At 35.7% G+C, this 25,114-nt stretch overlaps 1 protein-coding gene and 1 non-coding gene across 2 annotated transcripts; both read right to left on the reverse strand.

Annotated features, from left to right (window-relative positions):
- Nucleotides 1-4,332: 4,332 nt before the first annotated feature.
- Nucleotides 4,333-24,435, reverse strand: LOC123535122 (uncharacterized). The gene is made up of 8 exons (XM_053520467.1): nt 23,674-24,435; nt 22,827-23,093; nt 21,352-21,439; nt 18,462-18,589; nt 12,592-12,785; nt 6,339-6,381; nt 5,815-5,902; nt 4,333-4,498 (listed from the first exon to the last, which is right to left on the reverse strand). The coding sequence occupies exons 1-8, from the start codon at nt 23,738-23,740 to the stop codon at nt 4,333-4,335; spliced, it is 1,041 nt and encodes a 346-aa protein (XP_053376442.1). The 5' UTR covers nt 23,741-24,435.
- Trnat-ugu (transfer RNA threonine (anticodon UGU)) lies at nt 11,771-11,843 on the reverse strand. The gene has a single exon. It is a non-coding gene; the product is annotated as a tRNA-Thr (tRNA).
- Nucleotides 24,436-25,114: the final 679 nt, after the last annotated feature.

Genomic DNA, 25,114 nt, shown 5'->3' on the forward strand with positions numbered 1-25,114 from the left:
ATAAAATTTAATAATGTGCATTTACTCACATGCCGTATCAGTATTTATGCATATGTATTTAATTCAAATGTATTTACAGGAAGACACAGTTACTGTTCCTTTTTACGATAGATTCACTCTAGACTTGAACCACATTTTTGTAAAAAGGTATCTTTTTCAATTATAATACTAACTTCTTAAAATATCAAACGGCATATTGAATGTAACCGGATAAGGCATACAAGAAAAATAGTATATCACAAGTTGAAGCTGTGGATGAAAATATCTTTCTCTCGGGTAACTGTTTTGCGGTAACACTCTGCCTAAACAGTTAACCTTGAGCCGGATATTTCCTCATTGTGAAACCAGCCCTGGATCAGACTGTGAAATCTTCCCCGTTATAAAGTAGTCCTTGTTTTTCCGTCATTACGGAAAATATTGTTATCTGCTAGCCTCTGGGTTGCAGGGGCTTTGTCGATACAAATTGCTTATGTGATTGTAGTGCAGTATGAAACCTGTCAAAGATCAAACTGAGCAATCTTTCCTGTCTAGATCAAATTAAACCATTTTTCTGACGGTAAAGATCAAAACAGAATCGACACAGTTGTATGTTACTGGATTTAATGTTATTTTAAAGAAAAACCAGGAACTGTATTTTTGTCGGAAGGAGAATTACAACTGAACGTTGGCAGGTCGTTTTTGGCTGTTCAATTTAGATGTTGAAAAGATCGATATCCTGACATTAATTTTGATTCTGTCACGGGGTGAGAAAAATGTGCAGTCAGTCCGGGGCACGAACCCGGGACCCCTCGCGTACAGGGCGAGTGCTCTACCAACTGGGCTTACCGACTGAGCTAACCGGCAGCCTGACACATATTCTCCCGTCACGTGACCAAGTCCGTACCGTGACATACACCCCCACAAATTGGAAATTCGTCCTCGAAATCAGGAGGTACATAATATTGCAAGCATAGACTCAGCAACCGACTGAGCTAACCGGCTGCCTGATACATATTCTCCCCTCACGTGACCATGTCCGTATCGTGACAATTCTCTTATGGAATAAGAACTGAATTCTATTTTGCGTCCGTTTAAAAGAGTATAAACCACATTGGGACTTCATTCAAAGCGCGATTCGTGGACTTGCATGAAGTTTCCATGGTTTATACCCGTATAAACGCACTAAAGCAGCAATTAATTATTAAACGCAAAGCGCTGAGTAGGGTGAAAGGTACGTATATTAATGTATCCATAACGAATGAACAGAAATGACTCCAAAAGACAACGGAAAATGTACTACTGAAAACATTTTGCATATTTTACGAACAGTTGTACAACATGCAGAGAAAGACATAATACATTTAAAAGACCATAGAGAAGGTCATGAAATACAAAATGTTTAAAAAACAGCTTTTACACACTTTACTTTACATTTTACACATTTATAAATTGATACACTTGATAGATATCACTTTCATGACTTTATGGTATAAATAAATTCTATTTTTACAAAAACAACATTTTCACATCATATATTTGGTAAATGCATACTAGTTATGTTATTTTATAAAATGTCATAGTCTTTTTCTCATTTTTCACAAATATAGTAATTAAGGTAATCACAAGGAGGGTTAACCCACTGGTAAACCCACCCTCCAACGAAATCTTCCAAAAGATTTGACCAAAGTGCCACACAGTGGCGAAAGTGCGTATTCCGCGGCCAGTCCGGTGCCCAGAACTGGTTATTTGTCGGCAATGGTTTACCGTCGGATGTCGTCCACTGTGTAATGTCATACACGTCCGTAGCGTTCATATTACTACCGTCAATCCAGTAGTTACCTGAATGATTGTAACCTGGAAACAAAAACAAACGAAGTAAGAAGAACAACATATTTATGTAGCGTGTGAGGCAATCAAAAATGCCATTGCCCCATACGATCAATTCATCTTCAACGCCAAACGATGTGCTGTACTGTGTTGCAGCAAAGAAAACCCTTAGAAGGCCGTTTGCATGCGGAAAATATGGAGAAAATTTACTGCTTTATTAGTTATAATACTCTTTTGAGCTCGACTATCCGAAGAATAAGTAGAGCTATCCTACTCACCGCGGCGTCGGTGTCGGTGTCGGCGTCGGCGTCCCACCTTGGTTAAGTTTTTCGTACCAGTCCACATTTTGACAAAGTCTGTTGAGATAAAGCTTGAAGACTTCCAATACGTGTGTACCATGTCCAGTTTTAGGCAACAGTACATAACTCCATCAAGGATTTTGGCCGAGTTATGGTCCCTTTTAACTTTCCAATCTTTGTTAAGTTTTTCGTACCAGTTCACATTTTGTGTAAAGTGTTTGACGTATGGCTTTGAAACTTTTATCTTTTGTTTATTATAACAGTCTCTATCTGTTGGCAAGAAAACAGAACTCTGTCAACTGTTTTGGCTAAATTAAGGCCCTTTTGGACTTGGAAATTGGTACAGTTTTTGTACAAGTCCATGTTTTGTCAGAACTATTTGACATATATGTGTCTTTGAAACTTTGAACAATTATTCTATGTAGACAAGAGTACATAACTCTGTCAACTATTTTGGCTGAATTATGGTCTTTTTTGGACTTGGAAATTGGTTCAGTTTTCGAACAAGTCCACGTTTTGTCAAAACTATTTGACATGTAGCTTTGAAACTTTGAACACTTGTTTATCGTCATGATTTCTATCTGTAGGCAGGAGTACATAACTATGTCAACTATTTTGGCTGAATTATGGACCTTTTCGGATTTGGAAATCAGTTAAGTTTTTCATACCATTCCTTATTTTTGCCTAACCTGTTTGTCATATGGCTTTGAAACTTTGACCACTTGTTTACCATCATAATCTACATATGTAGGCAATACTACATAACTAGAACAAGGACTTTAGTTCAGCTTTTGGCCCTTTTTGACATAGAAATTAGTTTAGTTTCGCATACCATTCCATATTTTGTCTAAACTGTTTGATATATGACTTTGAAACTTTGGGCACTTGCTTACCATTATGGTCACACATTTTCAATTTTACTTTCTTTATACCAGAAATTTGTACCGTTTATGTAATATAAATGAGAGTCGATGCGCAAGAAATAAAATATTAGCATTGCATTAACCAATAATGGACTAGTTTTTAGCGGAATAACAATATTGCCCTCCTGAAGTCGCGCGATATTTTCTCCGAAGAACTCGTCCATATTTCTCGACCTATAACCACGTTTTCATTTTTTTTTAAATCTTGTATTCTTTACTATGTGTCTAAACACCATTTTGGAGTGAATAATACACAGGAAAATAAGACATTTACGAACTTTACAATTAAGACCACGTGACATTTTCAAAAAAACAACAACAAAAAACAGATATATTACTGCATAGCATTATCATATTTGGAAAGAGTTGAGAACACGTCCACCTTGTCCAATCGTTACTTTGAAAATCCGGATCAGTCACGTAGTTACCAGTGGCCCCCAGTTACGTGACTATTCTTAGATGGTTCTCACCCTTGTGATTTTACCTCCTTTAGACTAGTATGTAAATTTTCCTTTTTCAGACTAAAAGTAAGGCAAAGGCTTTTGGGTCCTTGACGACAATCACAGACTTTTCGCTACGAACTTTATTCAGTAGTAAAAATCGACAATATCTAAACTGAAGAATAACAGGATTAGCAATTCTTTAGCAGAAATAATTTAATTTGTCAAAAAAATATAAATTATTATACCACTGCTTTGCAAGTCATTCTCTCAAAAATCACGGCATGCAAACACTAGCTCCACCTCTTTTTGGAGGTGAATTGAAAAAATGAGTGATACCTCCATGGCAGGGTTATAATTACCGGAACTATAGGAGTTCTAAATGTAAGCAAAGAAAAAGGATGAGTCGTTGCATTATCCTTTCATTATTATGGCTTCGTGCTACATATGTTATCAAACATGCTCTACAAAATCAAACCTGAAGAGACATATGAAAAGACACAAAGACAAGATTCTCCAGTGTAACAGACGTAATAAATCATTCTACTGTGCTGACGAGCTGATGTAAACCTTCATTGAGCACGGAACCCTATGGTATGTCCACAGTGTGCAACGCTTTTTTTATTACAACCAGTATAATTGTATACGTTAAGAATCAGTACTAATTCCAAGGTAACGATTGGACACGGTGACCTCGTAGCCGCTAACTGTTTGTTTCTTGAAACGAGTTTTCAGCGAAAAAACGAGACAATGCTTTAAATCTTAAAAAGTAGATTAACAGTAAACATTTCGAAAATTAAAACATTATTTAGTCTTTTTAAAGCAATTTACTTTTTTCCCGAGAATTCTAAATCTATTAATGAATCATTCAATACGCCACAGTTTAAAGTATTCATTCCCACCTGGGCATGTAGTGAAGAGAGTCACTAGTGCTTGCATTTTCGCTAATGTCAGGACTTTAACTAGTCTCGCACCATCAGCCATACAGGCAGCATCTGCAGCAAATCTTTCCACATAATCCCACACTACTCTGAATAAAAGTCAATTTCAGATTATGAAAAATGAAGAACAATCAGATGATTTAGACCTCTGAAAGCAGTAAAATTTGTCAGATTTTGTGCCTCACAATTTCAGCTACATATCATTTCTTCAAATATATCAAAATGGTTGATAGACTTGACCCTGTTTATACATAGAGAGATATACAGACCAAGTAGATAGGGGTTGCAGTGTAGTTTAAAACCAGTCAGATTCAAAACATGGGAAAGCCAAGACGGATAGGTTAGAAAATTATTAGAAAATAAAAAAAGATTTATCTAGTCGGCAGCCAGACTAGATGGTCAAAGCCAAGACAGATCGGTCAAAATATGCAAGAGCAATGATTAAAAAATAAAAAAAAAGATTATCTTAGACTAGTCGGTAGCCAGACTACCTTCAATAAAAAAAACAGTAACAGCTATGGAAAACTTGGACGTTAATAATCATTATTTGAACAAGAAAACTGCGTGAGAACAAAACACAGCAGTGAATTTGTCTTGACAAAAGGATCTTATGCATGGTTATACAGACAAATATTCTATAGCAGCTGGTTACTTGTGTTTCTGTATCGAAACATAAACATTAAACAAATATAAACTACATTTTGCACACGTTTCAGATCAATTAGCCAATACTCCCATCAAATGATTGTTAACAACAGTGCTTAACCGTGGCTAATACAAAATGAAACAGTGGTTAATATACAAAGAAACTTAAATAGTTTTAGCATGTGATTTATGTGATTTAAGGTTGTTGTGTGTATAAAATGTTATTCCATTTGGCTTCTGCAAATCTTATCGCAAAACCCAAGTCAAGAGCCTAACTCCAGTCCGGCTACGCAAAATCCCAAACAAAACCCAAAACGCATGCTGAATAACAGGCCTTTAATGTGGTCAAAGACTTTTGAGATATCTGCGACAGAAACTTTTAGGCCTTTCCTACATATTTTTACTGCGAAGGGATTTAACTCTGGTCTCACTAATAATCTCAAAAGGCCAGCTGTACAACTTCACATGCCGAGTAACATGTTTCATGATTCGGACGGACAGATGTATGGACAAGGGCTAATATCTAAGTGCCCTTCCCAACAAATATATATATATAAAGTAAAATGGGGAGGCGTGTGACATAAAAAAGGTATACGAGTAACTAATGTAATGGTACAGAATACAGCGCGTGACTGAAGATTGCTTTGCAAAATGTTTGCTACGAAACAGACAAAAACAAATATTTTAGAAGTAAATAGGTGCTCAGATGAAGTGAAAAAAAGTAGATCGTGTGGACGAATAGACATAATTCCATAAATACCTGTACGTAAAAACCGTGTTATCTTGCAACAAAACTACATTGTAATTAACACCAGGCGGTGCTAATGGGCAGGTGAACGTTGGTACCACTGAAAATATATAAGACTGAAATCATTTTAGATTCAAACATAACTTAAAAAGACATTATTTCTTAAGTTTGACAATATGTCATATTAAGATTGAGGATTAATTGTAAAAGAACAACTGAAATTTGTATTTTAATATTCATTATATTGTTTTTATAAGACGTAGTTTATAAGTAGCTTATGGAATAGACTGTTTTGACTAACACAAATAGAGAACTTACTTCCCAGATCCATGTCTATCTAAATGGAAAAGTCCAAGATTTAGACTATCTCGAGCCGTATACCTATATGTGTACCCACTTTCAAGCTTTTGCTAAATTTGGACTTGTCTGAATTTGAAGTTTTCAAGGATAAAGAACTCCGCATATTCAGAACAATAAAACCAAGAGATTTAATTTTATTTTGGGTTTCGTAGATAACCTGCACGTTATTAATTTACCTGATGCATTCTGAAGACTTCCCAAAGGTGTGTTTGCCACTGACTGTTACAGGTTGAGTACATTTATTTGTTTGTTTTGTCCTTTTTGTCTCCTTATTTTGCTTTTCTTTGTGTTTTATGCCCTCTAAAGTTTTCTTGCCGCACGTTGATATACCCTTATCCGTACGTCTGTCCGTCCGTCCTGATGTCCGTCCGTCCGTCCAAATTTGTGTCGTGTAAATTTCAAAAAGTATTTGACCTGGAGTCTTCAGACATCAGAATAGGGGATTTTTTTTTTGGTAGTTCACTCAGCAAGACCTGCCTTTGTAAGGAATATTGTTCAACACGTGAAGTTGTGCACCGGTGGTTTTCTTTCAGATTTGGAACCCCCTTCCCTTTCCTCATGAAAAAAATTCTCTTTCATTTTATTTTATCTTGTTATCTTGTATTTCTTGATAATGTTATATTGTTATATAGCATTCATACCCCCCCCCCCCCCCCCACACACACACTTCCACCCCACCGAATGTAGTATGAAAGGTTACCTAGTCCTGAATTGTCATCATGTAACACATGGCCGTACTGTGACAGGAAGTTGAGGCACCGTTGTCCATAGACACACATTTAGTTGCCTAAATGTCAATTATTTACACATCCATGCATACAGTGCTATAGAGTTTTGTTTTGGGAAGCGTGCGGTCTTGTAACATGACTATTTCTATTGAATCGTTGCCCTTGTTTTTGCCTTCTCTAAATCCATAGTTATTTTTAGCGTTTAAAAGCTCACTTAAGTTAAGAACGGGTCATCTGCACACTTACCTGGGCTCAGAATTTTTAGTTTAGAAGTAATTTATAATCCTCTGGGATCGGAAAGCCCAATAAATATTTCTGTATGTGATGACCTTGGCCTTTATGCTACGCAATAGCGCATTATACGGAAGATACGGAAATACCCGATGTTTCACGATTTCCTCTTTTCTCTTAAGTCGGTGCTAGAGGGCATGAAGAGGCTTTTGCATTTCATTACCTCTTATTACCAGACTAGGTCTAACCAAATCTGCTATTATTTGCTTCGTTGCTTATATGCTTCCAGAGGATCTTATAAATTTTATTAAACTTTTATAAACTTACGTGCGTTCATTCTGTAATAGTACGTTTGACTTACGTAAGTTAGATTTGGTCCATTGTTCCCGAACACAATATCGTGAAGCTGGCACAATTTGTCTTGCGTGTTGTAGAAAAAAGACTCGCAGTCGGACGTCAAGCTGCACTCCCTTGCGCATACAGTAACGCCCATTGCGGTAAATTCGCTAAGCGCACCGGAAGTGCTTCTATAGTTGGTAATCCCCGTCATCAATGTTGCGAAACCTGACAAAATCTGGGCTACCGCGATTTTGTCTGAAGTCAAAAAACAGATTAAAGATGGAAAATTTCACTGATTTTCGGTATATTAATGAAGGTAAACTTGTTCAAATAAAATTCTAGTTTGCCAATTTTGTACAGTCCAGATAATGACTTTGTCTTAAATAAAACTGATAGGCTACATAACTTTTGTTAATAACCCAAGTGTTCAAGATACCGATAGTCCGATTCCTGGAAATATCACTGAACACAAACTCAACTTCAAAGTTTGACTTCAAAGTTTCTTCATCTTTATTCCATTATAAAAGATGGCATAAAAAATCAGACAGTTTGATCTCCCGTCCGCTCACCTTGCCACGTCTGTAACTATATACTGGTAATATTTCCAAAGTGGCACAGAGTGACAAAACTGTTCAGCTAAGATTAAAAGTAACAACTTTCTGACACAATTTCAGCTATTATTCTCATGTAATTTAAAGGTGATGCGTAACAAATACTCATAAGCCCTTACCTGACTTTTATACAGAGATATAATACTAACAGAAGCCCCATCTAATATTTTTATTATGGTCTTTCAAAATTAGACTCTTTAAAACCCTGTTTCTTTCTTCGGATTTATTATATCAAAGAAATACAATTCTTACCTTTCATTAATACCGTCAACAATACCATTATTACGAGAAAAGCAAAACTTATCGTTAGAAAACGCTTCGCCATTTTTATATAGCTGTGTCAAATATATATCTGTTTGCGTGTTCTTAAACGAAACAAGTTATACCAAAGTTTCCCATACACCCCCTCGAAGCTTTCCGGTCAATATTTTGTCACAGTATGACTTCTTTTTATTTCATTTTATCTATGTTTCCTATTCAAGACAGGGGTTTGCGTATTGGTTTTTTTTGTCATTGTTTTCTGTCATTAAAGACCCATAATGTTTTTTTCTCTATAATACGGCTCAGACACATTTGTTTTGTTAGGAACACAAACTATTTCAATTTCTTGCTTAATCTTATTTTCGATAATTGTTTTCTCTAATATATATAAAAAGTCTGAGTATTGATAATAACCTAGCAGAAAGTTTTACTGAATCAATTGTTTTATTACCTCCCTTTATGTCTCTGTTATCTGTATAAGTCCATGTGCACTGAATGAACTGTACAAGCAATTAAGAAAAGATTTTTTTTTTCGGTGTACATGCGAAATGAACAACAGAATACGATCGGCAAATCCAATTCTATTCAGTCGCATGAACACAAAAAAATAAGTTTCATTTCTTATATTTACATTATATTTCCTTTCCATTTGGAAATAAGATTATCTTATAAATTGCACACATTTTGTTGCATTTAACATTAGAATCAGCTACCCGACCATTCTGTTCACCAGACGGAACACACTGCGACGTCATCTAAGGAACGTTCTCCCTGACTATACGCGGACGTCGTCAAATACAGCGGCCCGTCATCACTAAGCAGCGTTGACGTATCTATATATTTATATATAACATCTAACTGGACAACAGTTTCATGTGTTTTAACATGAAATTTAAAGCCTTATGGAACTTTAAACAAGTTTCATTAAATTCCCTTAAGTAGTTTCCATACAAGTTTAAAGAACAAAATTTAATTAATTGTCCAAGAATTTATGTTCTTGCACTCTCTACTTACTCATACGGAAAACTAAGTTACGTTATACCAAAATTATGATCGTCACTTTAATATTAATACAGCCATTATAATCCTGACCTTGATATGTTTTATTACGTAAATTGTTTCAAACACAACATGGAAGATTAAAACATGTTGAGCAAACATAAAATATTGAAAGCGCGCAGTCAGACAGACAGACAGACAGACAAACAGACGGATGAACAATATTTCCTTTCTACCTTACTGAGAAACTAATTTGCTGCCAATCGATAAAAATGTCTTAGTACAAGAAGGGAGATAACTTAATCAAATCGTAACAAGAATTACATATACAATCTGTGCTATGGATAATGGATGGAGTCATGATTTAGTGTTTAAATTCAAAAACAGCATAATTCTTTGGCTTTTTTTTGCACGTATGGCATGCTATTTTTACTATGATGGATGAGAGACAGGCATGATGAAGTTTTATTTAGGTGAGGTATATTGTTGATGCTGACAGAATGTTGACTTTCAAAACAATCATGTAATTTGTAATTTCTTTTACAGTAGACAATACACTTTCAAATGATACCAAAATTATATGAGCTAACCAGGCATCAATCATAATTTGATATATGAGTAGCACTGTTTTATAAACTTGCTTATTTGTGGATCGGATATTTTTATGTCATATTTACAGGTGTCCTTACTACAAAGCTCAAACGTCGATTTTAATAAGATTAAGCAAAGAAAGACGTATTTACTCTGCCATGAAGCAGTCCTCAAGTATATTATAAATAGTCTCTGTATCATGGTGGGGTGGGCGATGACGTCATTTGCTTTGAAAATTGTATAATAGAACACAGGTAAAGATTTATAAATTAACAGTTTGAAAAAGTTAATAAACACTTCTGTAGAGATAATTATTCTTCATTAAATTACAGGCAAAGAAAATCGAACAAAAAACAAATATCAAAATATGTTGAAGTACTAAATAAATAGAAAACTATGGTTGATTTCCACCAAAATGTCATACAAGCTTCTGAGCAGGAACATTACATGGCATCGGCAGATGAGAGCTCTTTTTGAAACAGGTATATTCCGGTTTTTAACTTGGATATTTAAGCCTGCTGGACAAGAATGCCGTTTACCGTTTTGGCATGATTTCAACAACTAGCCCCCAACCATATCATTGCAGTAAAATTGCAGTAAAATTGTTCAATGTTTCTGATGTAATAATAAAATTTAATAATGTGCATTTACTCACATGCCATATCAGTATTTATGCATATGTATTTAATTGAAATGTATTTACAGGAAGACACAGTTACTGTTCTTTTTTACGATAGATTCCCTCTAGACTTGAACCAAATTTATGTAAAAAGGTATCTTTTTCTATTATAATACTAACTTCTTAAAATATCAAACGGCATATTGAATGTTACAGGATAAGGCATACAAGAAAAAATAGTATATCACAAGTTGAAGCTGTGGATGAAAATATCTTGCTCTCAGATAACTGTTTTGCGGTAACACTCTGCTTAAACAGTTAACCTTGAGCCGGATATTTCCTCATTGTGAAACCAGCCCTGGACCAGACTGTGAAATCGCTTGGCGCTCAGCATTAAGGGGATAGTGCTAGGACTGGTCAGCCCGGTGTCAGTATAATGTGACTGGGTGGGGTATCATGCCACGTGTCTACGGCTTGCTATTCCAGTGAGGCAGCACTATAAAGTTGGGCATTGTGCTCACTGCTACAAGTAGACACCGTCGTTTATATGACTGAAAAATTGTTGAAAAAGACGTTAAACCCGAACACACACACACACACACACACACACACACACACACACACACACACACACTTCCCCGTTATAAAACCAGTTGATCGACTGTGCAATCTTTTCCGTTATAAAACCTGTCAACGATCAAACTGAGCAATCTTTCCTGTTACGAAACCAGTCCTAGATCAAATTAAACCATTTTTCTGACGGTAAAGATCAAAACAGAATCGACACATCTGTATGTTACTTGATTTGATGATATTTTGAATAAAAACCAGGAACTGTATTATTGTCGGAAGGAGAATTACAATTGAACGTTGGCAGGTCGTTTTTGGTTGTTCAATTTAGATGCTGAAAAGATCGATATCCCGACATTAATTTTGATTCTGTCACAGGGTGACACAAATGTGCAGTCAGTCCGTGGCTCGAACCAGGAACCCCTCGCTTACAGGGCGAGTGCTCTACCAACTGAGCTTACCGACTGAGCTAACCGGCTGCCTGACACATATTCTCCCGTCACGTGACCAAGTCCGTACCGTGACATACAACCCCACAAATTGGAAATTCGTCCTCGAATTCCGGATGTACATAATATTGCAAGCGTCGTAAGACTGACCAAGCAAGCATGCCATGGTCCCATGTTGGGCGCCAAATGTCACGGGGTGAGAAAAATGTGCAATCGGTCCGGGGATCGAACCCGGGACCCCTCGCTTACAGGGCGAGTGCTCTACCGACTGAGCTAACCGGCTGCCTGACACATATTCTCCCCTCACGTGACCAAGTCCGTACCGTGAAAATTCTCTTATACTCATGGAATGCAAATAACTTGTTTTTGTAGCAAGCTACCTTAACAATGTAATTACAAGAACTGAATACTATTTCTGTGCGTTTAAACGGGTAAAAACGACATTGGGACTTCATGCAAATCATCCAAGAATCGCGCTTGCGTTTTTACGGGTATAACCACATTGGGACTTCATGCAAAGTGCGATTCGTGGATTTTCATGAAGTTTCCATGTAGTTAATACCCGTATAAAGCACTAAAATAGCAATTAATTATTAAACGCAAAGCGCTGAGTAGGGTGAATGGTACGTATATTAATGTATCCTTAACAAATGCACAGAAATGACTCCACAGACAACGGAAAATGTACTGCTTAAAAACATTTTGCATATTTTACGAACATGTGTAAAGAATGAGAAAAAATATGCAACATGCAGAGAAACACAATTCATTTAAAAGACCGTAGAGAAGGTCATGAAATACATTTTTTTTAGAAAACGGCATTTACACACACGCACAATAGAACAATGTCAAACAGTGTTTTATTTTATAAATTGATCGATGGTATAAAATCTATGAAAACGTCTTTACAAAAACAACATTTCCCATCATATGCTAGTAATCTTATTTTGTAAAACGTCACAGGCTGTTTCTCATTTTTCACAAATATAGTAACAAGGGTGAAAACAAGGAGGGTTAACCCATTGGTAAACCCACCCGTCGCCGCTATCTGACCAAAGGGCCACACAGTGATGTATCTCCGTATCCAGCGGCCAGTCAGGAGCCCAGAATTGGTTAGTTGTCGGCAATGGTTCACCATCAGATGTCGTCCACTGTGTAATGTCATACACGTCCGTAGCGTTAATATTACTACCGTCAATCCAGTAGTTACCTGAATGATTGTAACCTAAAGAAAGCAATACAAAGTTAAAACAAAACGAAGTAAGAAGAACAATTGTACTGCCCCCATAAATTGCTTGTCTATACTGGGGCCTCCGTGGCCGAGAGATTACGTTTGCTAATAAAATTGAACAAAAATTATTAAAGATTAGAACCTACCATATGCCTAACGATTACATACTCGTATTTGTTCTTCGTTATTCTAACACGACTCGATTCATTTTCCTATGAAACAAAGAAGACTGAAATTTGTGTGTTAATTTTCAACAATTCATTTTTATGACGTCACAATTATTATGTCATAGCGTCAAACAGCATAAGATGTTTCTCATTACAGATCTGGTGCAGCCGTTCTGCGCATGCCCGGAAGTGATTATCAATTGGAGCGCACGGCAGAAATACGCAAATGTTTGCATGTCCGCACGCATTTAGTGTATAATATGAATAACATACTGACTAAAGGTTAGGGTTAGTATCACCATGGTTACAAAATACATGTATATACATTTAAGATACTTTTCGTTCAAATCCGGTATATACCGGAGTCGGTAACAACCCACGGCATAGCGTTGCGCAGGAAAAGATACCGAAAGAAAACAGGCAAATATTTGATGGATGTCGTCAAGGATGTAAATCCTTGGTAACGTGTTAGAATTGAAATAATATATCTCATTTAGTGATTTGCTCTTGAATAAAATCATTGTTTGTCATTCAGATGTGTATTATTACATCACTTGGGCTGTGGGTTCGTATATTCGTGAACCGTTGGCAATTAGTGAACACGATATGTCTCATTTAAGGGGACGCATATTGCTACATTCACAGTTCATACAGAAATACGGAAGGGGTGCATATTCAAGAAATCGATGGTGGGAAAATAAAAAACATATTCCTAAACTGATATAATACTGATGGACACCTGTAATATTCAGTATTTTGTGGATAAGGATGTGGTACTATGAATGTAAAAGGAAAACAGAGGTCTTTGTGAAAGTACATTCAACACAAAATATTAAGCTTTTGTATAAGGAAAAAACAGGTTTTTTACAATAACAGTGTTCCAAATAATGTTGAAGGGATGAGATTTTCTTTCTAACACACCAGGTTTGCTTAAACATGTAAAAATTTAACGCCACGTCATTTCAGCTCGGGATGGACGCCATATTTCTCATTGATAAAAATGTAAACAAAAAAAATCAGAGTGGGATTAGCATTGCAAGGGCATAACATGACATTCTACACAATGAATACCTTAGAACAGATATCTAAGATGCTACACAGGTCAGGCGGGTTAAATGCATAATGGCGATCACTTGAAATTCATCTTGAAAAGGTGGTTAATTTTAGTTTATTTACATGGTTTTTAATTTTCCCACGACTTCTCGGCGATTCACTGCAAATGTATTACTGCACCGGACGATAGGTAACTCTAATAAACAACGGGAGACAACTTAGGTGTCAGCACGTGTACGATTTTTAAAAAAACATGTCGATGATTATAATTTCACATCAAAAAATGAATCCTATTCAGATATTCGTCTTTAATATTAGAAAATTATTAATTTCTGTGGACATTTGTCAAAAAATATTACTTACATTGGACTACTTTGCGCATCAAACTGGTTTCCGCTTCAGTTGTGAGGCACTTCCGTTATACTTTTTGACAACAATAACAAAACACAAAATGAATCAATAAAGTCACTTATAAACCGACTGCTACTTAAATCAGTGTAAGTAAAGTTGTTGTTACAACATTATACATGTTCGTTACGTTATGAGATAAAGTTTATCTTGAACTGCATAATCCATTAATTACGTTCAGATGATATTGCATTTACAACTTATTTGACCCCATTTTTTTACGTGAATGACAGCATTCTCGTGCAACTCGTGCAAACAGAGTTATGAAAAGTATGGTGGAGAATTCAAGGACAAATTATAAATGACATTAAAGTGAGGATAACTGTATATTCGTCCAGTTTTGATCATTGACATGCCTGCTGTGTATTAGTAACTTTTGTGAACAAGATTAGAATGCTACTTTTGCACATATACACATTGATTGGACCTCTCAACCAAATTTCATACCTTATTTTAGGGATTTTTAAGACAATACATTTTCAAAAGTTTGTTGAATGTGTTTTGATATTTAAGTGCATTGTAGTTCATGAATACCAAGTTAAAAATTAATAATGGCAACATTTCTAGGCTCTTATTGTAAGCCACTAGACTTCTGTAACGATAAATGTTTAATGTATTAAGGGGAATATATTCTTTTAGTTTTGGAATGTGGCATTCCTTGACCACCGTATCTTTTCTTATGCACTACTTTGTAAACAAACTAAATAATGTGTTTTAGCTTACATATGCGAAATGAAAAGCAAGACAGTGACCATATTTCACATTCTTTCTTTAAATTAGAATCTGTAGGACACTGATAAATGTTTGGACAAGGTGAAGCACTATTATTTTCGCACCAAAAAGTCTTAATTGTTGACTTTGAATGTACACAATAAGTCTTATGTAATTCAACAATAACTTTCTTCTTTCAGTTTTCTCATTTTATTTTTGTGAGCAATCCTTTGTGTACTTATAACAGTTGAAACAGTATCCATTTCATGTACCAAAACCTTGTACTTTTTTGCAGGTAAATTTTATCATACCCCACCCACTTTTTCTAATTTCAAAGTATGCGTCCCCTTAAATATTTGTTTAATTCCTTCTTATTCCTGCACTAAAAGATAACCAAACAGTCTTTGCACTTTTATGGAAAAAATAGAACGTCTACTGTAAAAAATGTTTAGTTTATTTTACAAAATATTCTTTCCAAATTAAATAAGTACTACAGCTAAGAAATCATGAGCGGTGGTGTAAGTTTTGTCATTGCCAATTTTCTCTAAAAATCGGGGATTATATAGAATCTACCACAAACAAGAGGGCCATGAAGGCCCTGTATCGCTCACCTGACCTATTGACCTAAAGATCATCAAGATTAACATTATGACCAAGTTTCATAAGATATGGTCATAAATGTGGCCTCTAAAGTGTTAAATAGCTATTCCTTTGATTTGAACCCGTGACCTAGTTTTTGACCCGACATGACCCAGATTCGAAACTGACCTAAAGATCATCAAGTTTAACATTCTGACTAAGTTTCATGAAGCCACAGTCATAAATGTGGCATCTAGAGTGTTAACAAAGCTTTTCCTCTGATATGACCTAGTGACCTAGTTTTTGACCCCACCTGACCCCGATTTAAACTAGACCTAAAGATCATCAAGATTAACATTCTGACCAAGTTTCAATTTGATATGGTCATAAATGTGGTCTCTTAAGTGTTAACTATCTTTTCCTTTGATTTGACCTGGTGACCTAGTTTTTGACCCGACATAACCAAATTCGAACTTACTTTAAAGATCATCAAGTTTAACATTCTGACTAAGTTTCATGAAGATACAGTCATAAATGTGGCCTCTAGAGTGTTAATAAGCTTTTCCTTTAATCTGACATGGTGACCTAGTTTTTGACCCCACCTAACCCAGGTTCAAATTTAAGCTATAGATCATCAAGATTAACATTTTGATCAAGTTTCATTAAAATATGGTCATAAATGTGGCCTCTACAGTGTAAACTAGCTTTTCATTTGATTTAACCTGGTGACCTAGTTTTTGAGCCTACATGACCCAGATTCAAACTGGACCTTACGATCATCAATATTAACATTCTGACTAAGATTCATGAAGATACAGTCATAAATGCGGCCTCTACAGTGTTAAAAAGCTTTTCATTTGATTTGACCTGGTGACCTAGTTTTTGACCCCAGATGACCCAATATCGAACTCGTCCAAGACTTTATTGAGGATAATACTCTGGTCAAGTTTCATTAAGATTGGGCCAAATTGCGACCTCTAGAGTGTTAACAAGCTTTTCCTTTAATTTGACCTGGTGACCTAGTTTTTGAACCCAGAATACCCAATATCGAACTCGTCCAAGACATTATTAAGAGTAACACTAAGTTTCATTAAGATTGGGCCAAAAAATGTGACCTCTAGAGTGTTAACAAGCTTTTCCTTTGACTTGACCTGGTGACCTAGTTTTTGACCCCAGATGACCCAATATCGAACTCGTCCAAGACTTATTGAGGGTAACATTCTGACCAAGTTTAATTAAGATTGGGCCAAACATGTGACCTCTAGAATGTTAACAGTCAAATTATTGACGACGGACGGACGGACGACGGACGACGGACACAGGGCGATCACTAAAGCTCACCTTTGAGCACTTCGTGCTCATGTGAGCTAAAAATAGACACATTATCCGTACGTTTTGAAACATATTCACGAGAAATCTGCAGCCGTGTTCTAACTGTGAATGATTCACTACTACCCGACAACATTTTTGATGTGTCGGGTATTAGTGAAATGATAACAAGAAACGAAATGGAAAATATGCATTCGAATCGTGATACATGTGTGATCTTTTCATACTTGAGTATTTTTATGAACAATGTAAGTTAGATTTACAGAAACTGGTTTAAATGAAATATATTAAACCAATTGTAAGCTTCAAACAGAAAACTTTTTCTCTGAGGCTGTGGAAATTCACCCAGAAGTATTCACTCAGAACTAGCAAGTAGAACTGCTCATTGCTTTAAGTTTTAGCTTTATCGTCAGCACGTAAACACTACATTGCAACATGCTACTGATACAACCAATAGGTCCATGTCTCTGCAGCAGGCGTCATACCAAAGAGTTTACTGTCAACAAGGTGAATAATGAAACAGGTGTGATCTCCTGTACTTTAAACGTTTATGGTCTTTTAACGCCGTGTCTGTGAAAACTATTGCTTATCGTTTTATAATATTGCCCAAAATATTCCTCTAAAGGACTTGTAAGCAGTTGGTTACTCGTATAACAGTCATGGTTATGGAGGTTGAATGCATTGCTTAAAGAATGTAACATTGCTAAGAAGTATACAATGCTCATTTAATTTGTAGGGATTTTTTGTTCTTATTGGGTATGACATGTAGCCATACAGTTAATGTGGATATGTTACTTTATCAGTTGACTCTGGTCGTGAGGTTTTGAGTAACTTAAGATGTTTGATATTCACAGATGACAATTATCTCAAAGAAGAGAAAGGGTATATTCAGATACCAATTCGAAAACATCCGGAAACGGCGTCATTTACAGAGAAATATATTTATTTCATTTATTTTTAATTTGAGGGATGGTACCTTTTTTCGCATTTTTGATCTATTGTATACGATCGAATTGAATTGTATGCGTTAGTCTAACAATTACTTTTTGCAGTTTAAAGGGTTATTTATGTTGTTTTAAATCCAAAAGTATTCATTAATACCCTCCAAGGTGTCCATTAACAGCCTACCTGTTCACTAAATGCCTCCAATATTATGACCTACGTTTCATCTAAGTTAGATTCTAACATATTGATAACGGTTGTGCTTTCAGCGTTGCTGTCCACTAAATACCGACGGCAGGGGTGTATACTTGTCTATAACGCACTTCAATTTCGTTGAGAAGGAAACATAAGAATAGCCTTAAGTGTCCATTAATACCCGAACCTGCTCTAATTCCTTCGCATCTGAACTCCAAACAAAGATTTTATTCAGGCGGAGCGACAAATCATTCAATACGTCACAGTTTAAACTATTCATTCCCACCTGGACATGTAGTAAAGAGAGTCACCAGCGCTTGCATTTTCGCTAATGTCAGAACTCGAACCAGTCTTGCACCATCAGCCATACAGGCAGCATCCGCAGCGATTCTGTCCACAAAATTCCACACTACTCTGAATAAAAGTCAATTTCAAATGATAAAAAATGAAGAACAATCAAATGATTTAAAACCTCTGAATGCAGTAAAATTGTCAGATTTTGATTCTGTGTCTCACCATTTCAGCTACATATCATTTCTTCAAATATCAGAAATCTTCTCGTCAAGCTTGTTCAGCTGTGAAAATTTGAAGCAAATCAGGCTAATAGTGTGGGAGGAGATGAACACACAAGATGTTTCTCCTTATTTCCTATAGTAAAAACTATCAATGAGCCATAACTGTGGTAAAATAGTCACAGATAAAAGTCCTTCCTTAATGATCAACTACATATCATATTTGTAAATCTGTAAAAGTTTGTTCAGCTGTGAAAGTTTGAAGCAAATTAGGCTAATAGTGTTGGACGAGTTGGATACACAAGATTTTTCTCTGTATTCCATATAGCAAAAACTATCAAAGGACCATAACTGTGATAAAAATAGTCACAGAAAAAACTTCCTTTTTGGTCAACTACACATCTAGCTTGTTGATCTGTTAAAGTTTAAAGAAAATCAGAATAATAATGTGGTATGAGGTAAACACACAAGAATTCTGGACGTACGGACGGACGGGCATAAAAAAAATCACAAATCTGCGTTAATACCAGTGAAGTGTAGAGCAGATGTATTGCATATGCTTAGCACTTCATCATATGATATTTTCAGCCTGCAATTCTGTTGTTTCTATGATAAAAACGAGTAAAACTGTGGTTTTTGAGGCAAAATGACCCAAAACGCACACCGGTTACCTTCCCTGGCTTTCATGTAATTTACCGTAAGGGGAAGTAATCGCTAAGGGTAGTTTGAATGCACACCTTGCGCGATCTGTACCATATTATTTGCAAATGACTGGCCTAAAACTTATGTATATTTTTAAAGCGTGTGACCAGACAAAATTAATTGTGAGAAGAGAAGTGTCTCATAACCGTTTACTTTTTCCGCAAATTTAAGCTGAACCTTTCCATTTCGTCTGACTTCCGTTACCTCATGTAAAATTTTAGACCCGCCCGTCTACACGGAGCTAGGAAAATCAATTAAAGCATTCATTTATTTTACACAATAATAAATCGTCCGCAGGAACCCTTAATTCTATAAACATCATAAATAACCAAATGAATACGAATGACTAAGGTATCCGATCCACAAATAGATAATTTTTGGATGCCTGGCGACCCCATGTTTCTTGGTATCGTTTGAAAGAGCTGTGTCAGCTGAACAAGAATTAGAGCTAGCAAATGAGATGACCATGAATAAAATGCACGAATGACTACAGTCATGTTTTTTGTTTGTTTGTTTTTTACTGCAAAATGTTAAAACTTACACTGTAATAACTGAATTTCTGTTGAAGTATCATTAAAAACTATAAAGTAAAAAATTAAATATTCTAAAATATTTTTGTCATGTTTATTTGTTCAGTAGACAATACACTTTCAAATGATACCAATATCATATGAGCTTACCAGGTATCAATATTTGATATATTTCAATAGTACCGTTATATAGAACTTTCTTATTTGCGGATCGGATACCTTAAAACGCATTTACCTATTTTATTTAAAAATGTACCGGGCCACAATACGAAACTGGCCCCTGCCTCTTTATGATAGAGACATATACAGACCGAGTAGATAGCGGCTTTCATTGTCAAATTCAAAACATCGCAGATCGAACAGAATATATAAGAAAAATGCTTGAATTAAATAAAAAGGACCATCTAGTCGACAGTCAGACTAGACAGTGTGAAAGTCAAGACAGATCGGTCAGAATTTGTAAGAGGAATGATTAAAAAGAAAGATTTCGCTATTCGGTAGCCAGACTACCTTTAATAACAAACAGTTACAGCTGTGGAAAACTTGGACGTCAATAATCATTATTTGACCAAGAAAACTGCGTGAGAACAAACCACTGTAGTGAATTTTTCTTGACAAAAGGATCTTATGCATGGTTATTAAGACAAATATTCTAAAACAGCTGGTTACTTGTGTTTCAGTATCGAAACATATCATTAAACAAATACTTATAAACTACTTTTGCACACGTTTCAGATCAATCAACCAATATTCCCTCCAAATGATTGTTAACAACAGTGCTTAACCGTGGCCAATACTAAATGAAACTGTGGTTAATATACAAGGAAATTTAAATAGATCTAGTTTTAGCATAGTGATTTAAGGTTGTTGTGTGCATTCATAATATATAAAATTTTAGTCCATTAAGGCTTTTGCAAATCTTAACACAAAACCGAAGTCAAGAGCCATAACTCCAGTCTGGCTACACGAAATCCAAAACAAAACGCACAAATAAGCATGCTGAATAACAGACCTGTAATGTTTCATGAAAAAGAGGTCAATGTCAAAGACGTTTGAGATATCTGCGGTACAAACTTTTAGGCCCTTTTTACATATTTTTACTGCGAAGGGATTTAACTTTGGTCTCACTAATAATCTCAAACAAAAGGCCAGCTGTACAACTTCACGTGCCGAGTAACATGTTTCATGAGTCGAACGGAAAAATGTATGGACAAGGGCTAATATCTAAGTGCCCCTCCCAATAAAAATATATAAAAAGGTAAATGGGGAGGCGGGGGCATAAAAAGAGTATACGAGTAACTAATGTAACGGTACGTGTGACTGAAGATTGCTTTGCAAAATTTTTGCTACGAATCAGACAAAACAAATATTTTAGAAGTAAATAAGTGAAAAAGTAGTTCTTGTGGAAGAACAGACATAATTCCATACATACCTGTACGTAAAAACCGTGTTATCTTGCAACAAAGCTACATTATAACTAACACCTGGCGGTGCTAATGGGCAGGGGAACGTTGGTACCACTGAAAATATATTAAACTGAAATCATTTTAGACTCAAACAGCTTAAAATGAAATAATTTCTTAAGTTTGACAATATATCATATTATAAGAATGAGGATTAATTGTAAAATACAACAGAACTTTGTATATTAGTATTTATTATATTGTTTTTATAAGACGTAGTTTATAAGCAGCTTATGGTATAGACTGTTTTGACTAACTCATATACAGATCTTCCCAGATCCATGTCTATCTAATTGGCAAAGTCAAAGATTTAGACTATCTCGAGCCGTATATACCCACTTTCAATCTTTTGCTAAATTTAGACTTGTCTGAATTTGAAGTTTTACTCGCATAAAGAACTCTGCATATTCAGACCAATAAAACTAAGAGATTTAATTTTATTTCGGGTTTCGTAGATAACCTGCATATTACCGGTATTAATTTACATGATGCATTATAAAGACTTCCCAATGGTCTGTTTGTCACTGACTGTTCCAGGGCGATGCCCAATTGAGTAAATTTATTTGTTTGTTTTGTCCTTTTTGTCTCCTTATTTTTCTTTTCTGCGTGTTTTGTGTCCTCTTAAGTTTTCTTTGGGCTGCACCTTGATATACCCTTATCCGTTCGTCTGTCCGTCCGTCCTGATTTCCGTCCGACCGTCCGTCCGAATTTGTGTCGTGTAAATTTCAAAAAGGATTTGACCTGGAGTCTTCAGACATCAGAATAGTGGATTTTGTTTTTTGTAGTTCACTCAGCCAAACCTTACATTGTGACACGTGAAGTTGTGCGCCGGTGATTTTCTTTCAGATTTACAATTCTCTTTCCTATTCACATGAAAAAGTTCTCTGTTATTTTGTTTTATCTTGTTTTATTGTATTTCTTGATAATGTTATATAGCATTCACACACCCGCCGCCCCGCTCATACCCACCTCACCAGAGGTAATATGAAAGATTAACTAGTCTTGAATTGTCAACATGTAACGTATGACCGTACTGTGACAGGAAGTAGGGGCACCAGTGTCCATAGACAAACATTTAGTTGCTTTTAAAAGCTCACTTATGTTAAGAACGGGTCATATGCACACTTATCTGGGCTCAGAATTTTTCTGATCCTCTTGGATCGGAGAGCCCAATAGACATTTCTGTATGTGATCACCTTGGCCTTTATGCTACGCAATAGCGTATTATACGGAATATACAGAAATACCCGATGTTTCACGATTTCCTCTTTTGAGTGTTTTGAGTTCCTCATAAGTCGATGCTAGTGGTAGGAAGAGGCTTCTGCATTTCATTTACCTCTTATTACCAGACTCGGTCTAACCAAATCTGCTATTATTTGCTTCGTTGCTTAGGGGTATGCTACGAGAGAATCTTATAAATTTTATTAAACTTTTATAAACTTACGTGCGTTCATTCTGTAATGGTACGTTTGACTGACGTAAGTAAGATTTGGTCCATTGTTCTTGAACACAATATCGTGAAGCTGGCACAATTTGTCTTGCGTGTTGTAGAAGAATGACTCGCAATCGGTCGTCAAGCTGCACTCCCTTGCGCATACAGTAACGCCCATTGCGCTAAATTCGCTTAGCGCACCGGAAGTGCTCCTATAATTGGTAATCCCCGTCATCAATGTTGCAAACCCTGACAAAATCTTGGCTACCGCGATCTTGTCTGTAGTCAAAAAAAAAGAAAGATTAAAGATGGAAAATTTCATTGCTTTTTTTAATATTAATGAAGGTAAACCTGTTCAAACATAATTTAAGTTTGCCAATTTTGTACAGTCAAGATAATGATCGACTTTGTCTAGGTTACAGCCCGTTTGTTGATAACCACAGAGTTCAAGATACCGTATCTCCGATTCCTGGAAATATCACTGAACACAAAGTCAATGGTTTCTTAATCTTTATTCCATTGTAAACGATGGAATTATAAATCAGAGAGGGAGAGAGAGAGAGAGTTTGTTCTCCCGTGCGATCGCCTTGCCGCGTCTCTGTAACTAAATACCGGCAATATTTTCAAAGTGCACAAAGTGACAAAACTGAAGACACAATTTCAGCAATTAATTTCATGTTATTTAAAGCTGATGCATAACAAACTTTTTTTCACATGCCCTTTTCTGGCTTATGTACAGAGATATAATATTGACAGAAGCCGCATCTTGTAATATTTTTATCAGGGTCTTTCAAAAATAGACTCTTTAAAGACCCTGCTTCTATTCAGAGTTATTTTATCAAAGAAATACAATTCTTACCTTTCAGTAATACCGTTATTGCGAGAAAAGCAAAACTTGTCATTAGAAAACGCTTCGCCATTATCATATATCTATGTCAGACATATGTCTGTCTGCATGTTCTTAAACGAAACAATTTATACCAAAGTTTCCCATACAACTCCTCGAAGCTTGCCGGTCGATATTTTGTCACAGTGTGACTTCTTTTATATCATTTTATCTATGTCTCCTATTTAAGACAGGGTTTTGCGCATTGGTTTTTTTTTTCGTCATTCGTCTCTATCATTAAAGGTACTTATTACATGAGTACCTATAAATAGTAACAAATTTGTGCTGAAATTTCTCCCATTATCGCATTGCGTCATGCATTATCACATTATCATAATAAGCCCCGGGGCCATTATCGATAATGGCCCTGGCGTTAGCGCGGGAAATTAACGTCCGTAAACAGAAATGACGTCATGGCGTTTCATGGAGGTAAAACAGCGAATATTTACGTTTTATTTTATCATCTTGAGCGTAACATCGTGTATTCTTCGTGAAATAACGTATTTATCCCTAAATTATGCAATAAGCAAGAAAGTACAACTATCCAGGTATTTGATTTTATACAGTAAATAGACTTATACAAATAATATATAAACTGAAAAACTGAAATTTATTGTGCCAGAAGATGCAAGTACCCATAAAAATGACACAAAAACCATTTCTTACTATATTATAGGTAAACATGTAATAAACAGGTAAATACATGGGAGAGCGGTGCCTTTGAGTGATAATGGCCCTGGAAAAAGATAATAGCCCTCGGGCTAAAGCCCTCGGGCTATTATCACCTTGCCAGGGCCATTATCACTCAAAGGCACCGCTCTCCCATTTATTAACCTATACTTAATGCCTTTTTCTATAATAAGGCTTAGTTACAATTGTTTTTTTATGAACACAAACTATATAAATTTATTGCTAAATCATATTTTCGATAATTGTTTTCTCTAATATGTATTAAAAGTCTGTGTATTGATTAACGCAGCTGAAAGTTTTATTGAATGAATTGTTTTTATTACCTCCCTTTATGGCTCTGTTTACTGTATAAGTTCATGTGCAGAACTGAAAGAAGTGTTTTCTGAACAAGTAATTCTATATAACATTTAATTAGACAACCGTTTCATCTGTTCAATATGAAATTTAAAGACTTACGGAACTTTAAACAAGTAGTTTCCATTCAAGTTTAGAAACAAAATTTAAATATACTTGTAATGGATGGATTCATGATTTAGTGTCTAAATTGATAAAAATAACAGCATAATTCTATCGGACGATAGTGTATGTCATGCTGTTTTAACTATGTTGAGAGACAGGCATGATGAAGTTTCATTTAGGTGAAGCGTATTGTTAATGCGATACTTACTCTTTCAATCGAAGACAGAACATTGACTTTTTAAACAATCAAAAAGAAATAGATGTA

The sequence above is a fragment of the Mercenaria mercenaria genome, chromosome 12 (genome assembly GCF_021730395.1).
Source record: "Mercenaria mercenaria strain notata chromosome 12, MADL_Memer_1, whole genome shotgun sequence".
Classification (NCBI taxonomy): Eukaryota; Metazoa; Mollusca; class Bivalvia; order Venerida; family Veneridae; genus Mercenaria; species Mercenaria mercenaria.

Coding starts and splice junctions, on each gene's coding strand:
- LOC123535122 (XM_053520467.1), bottom strand. CDS start 23,740: ATGATAATGGCGAAGCGTTTTCTAATGACAAGTTTTGCTTTTCTCGCA. Junction 21,440..22,826: donor CCATTACAGAATGAACGCAC/GTAAGTTTATAA, acceptor ATATATTTTCAG/TGGTACCAACGTTCCCCTGC. Junction 18,590..21,351: donor AACACGGTTTTTACGTACAG/GTATGTATGGAA, acceptor ACTTTTATTCAG/AGTAGTGTGGAATTTTGTGG.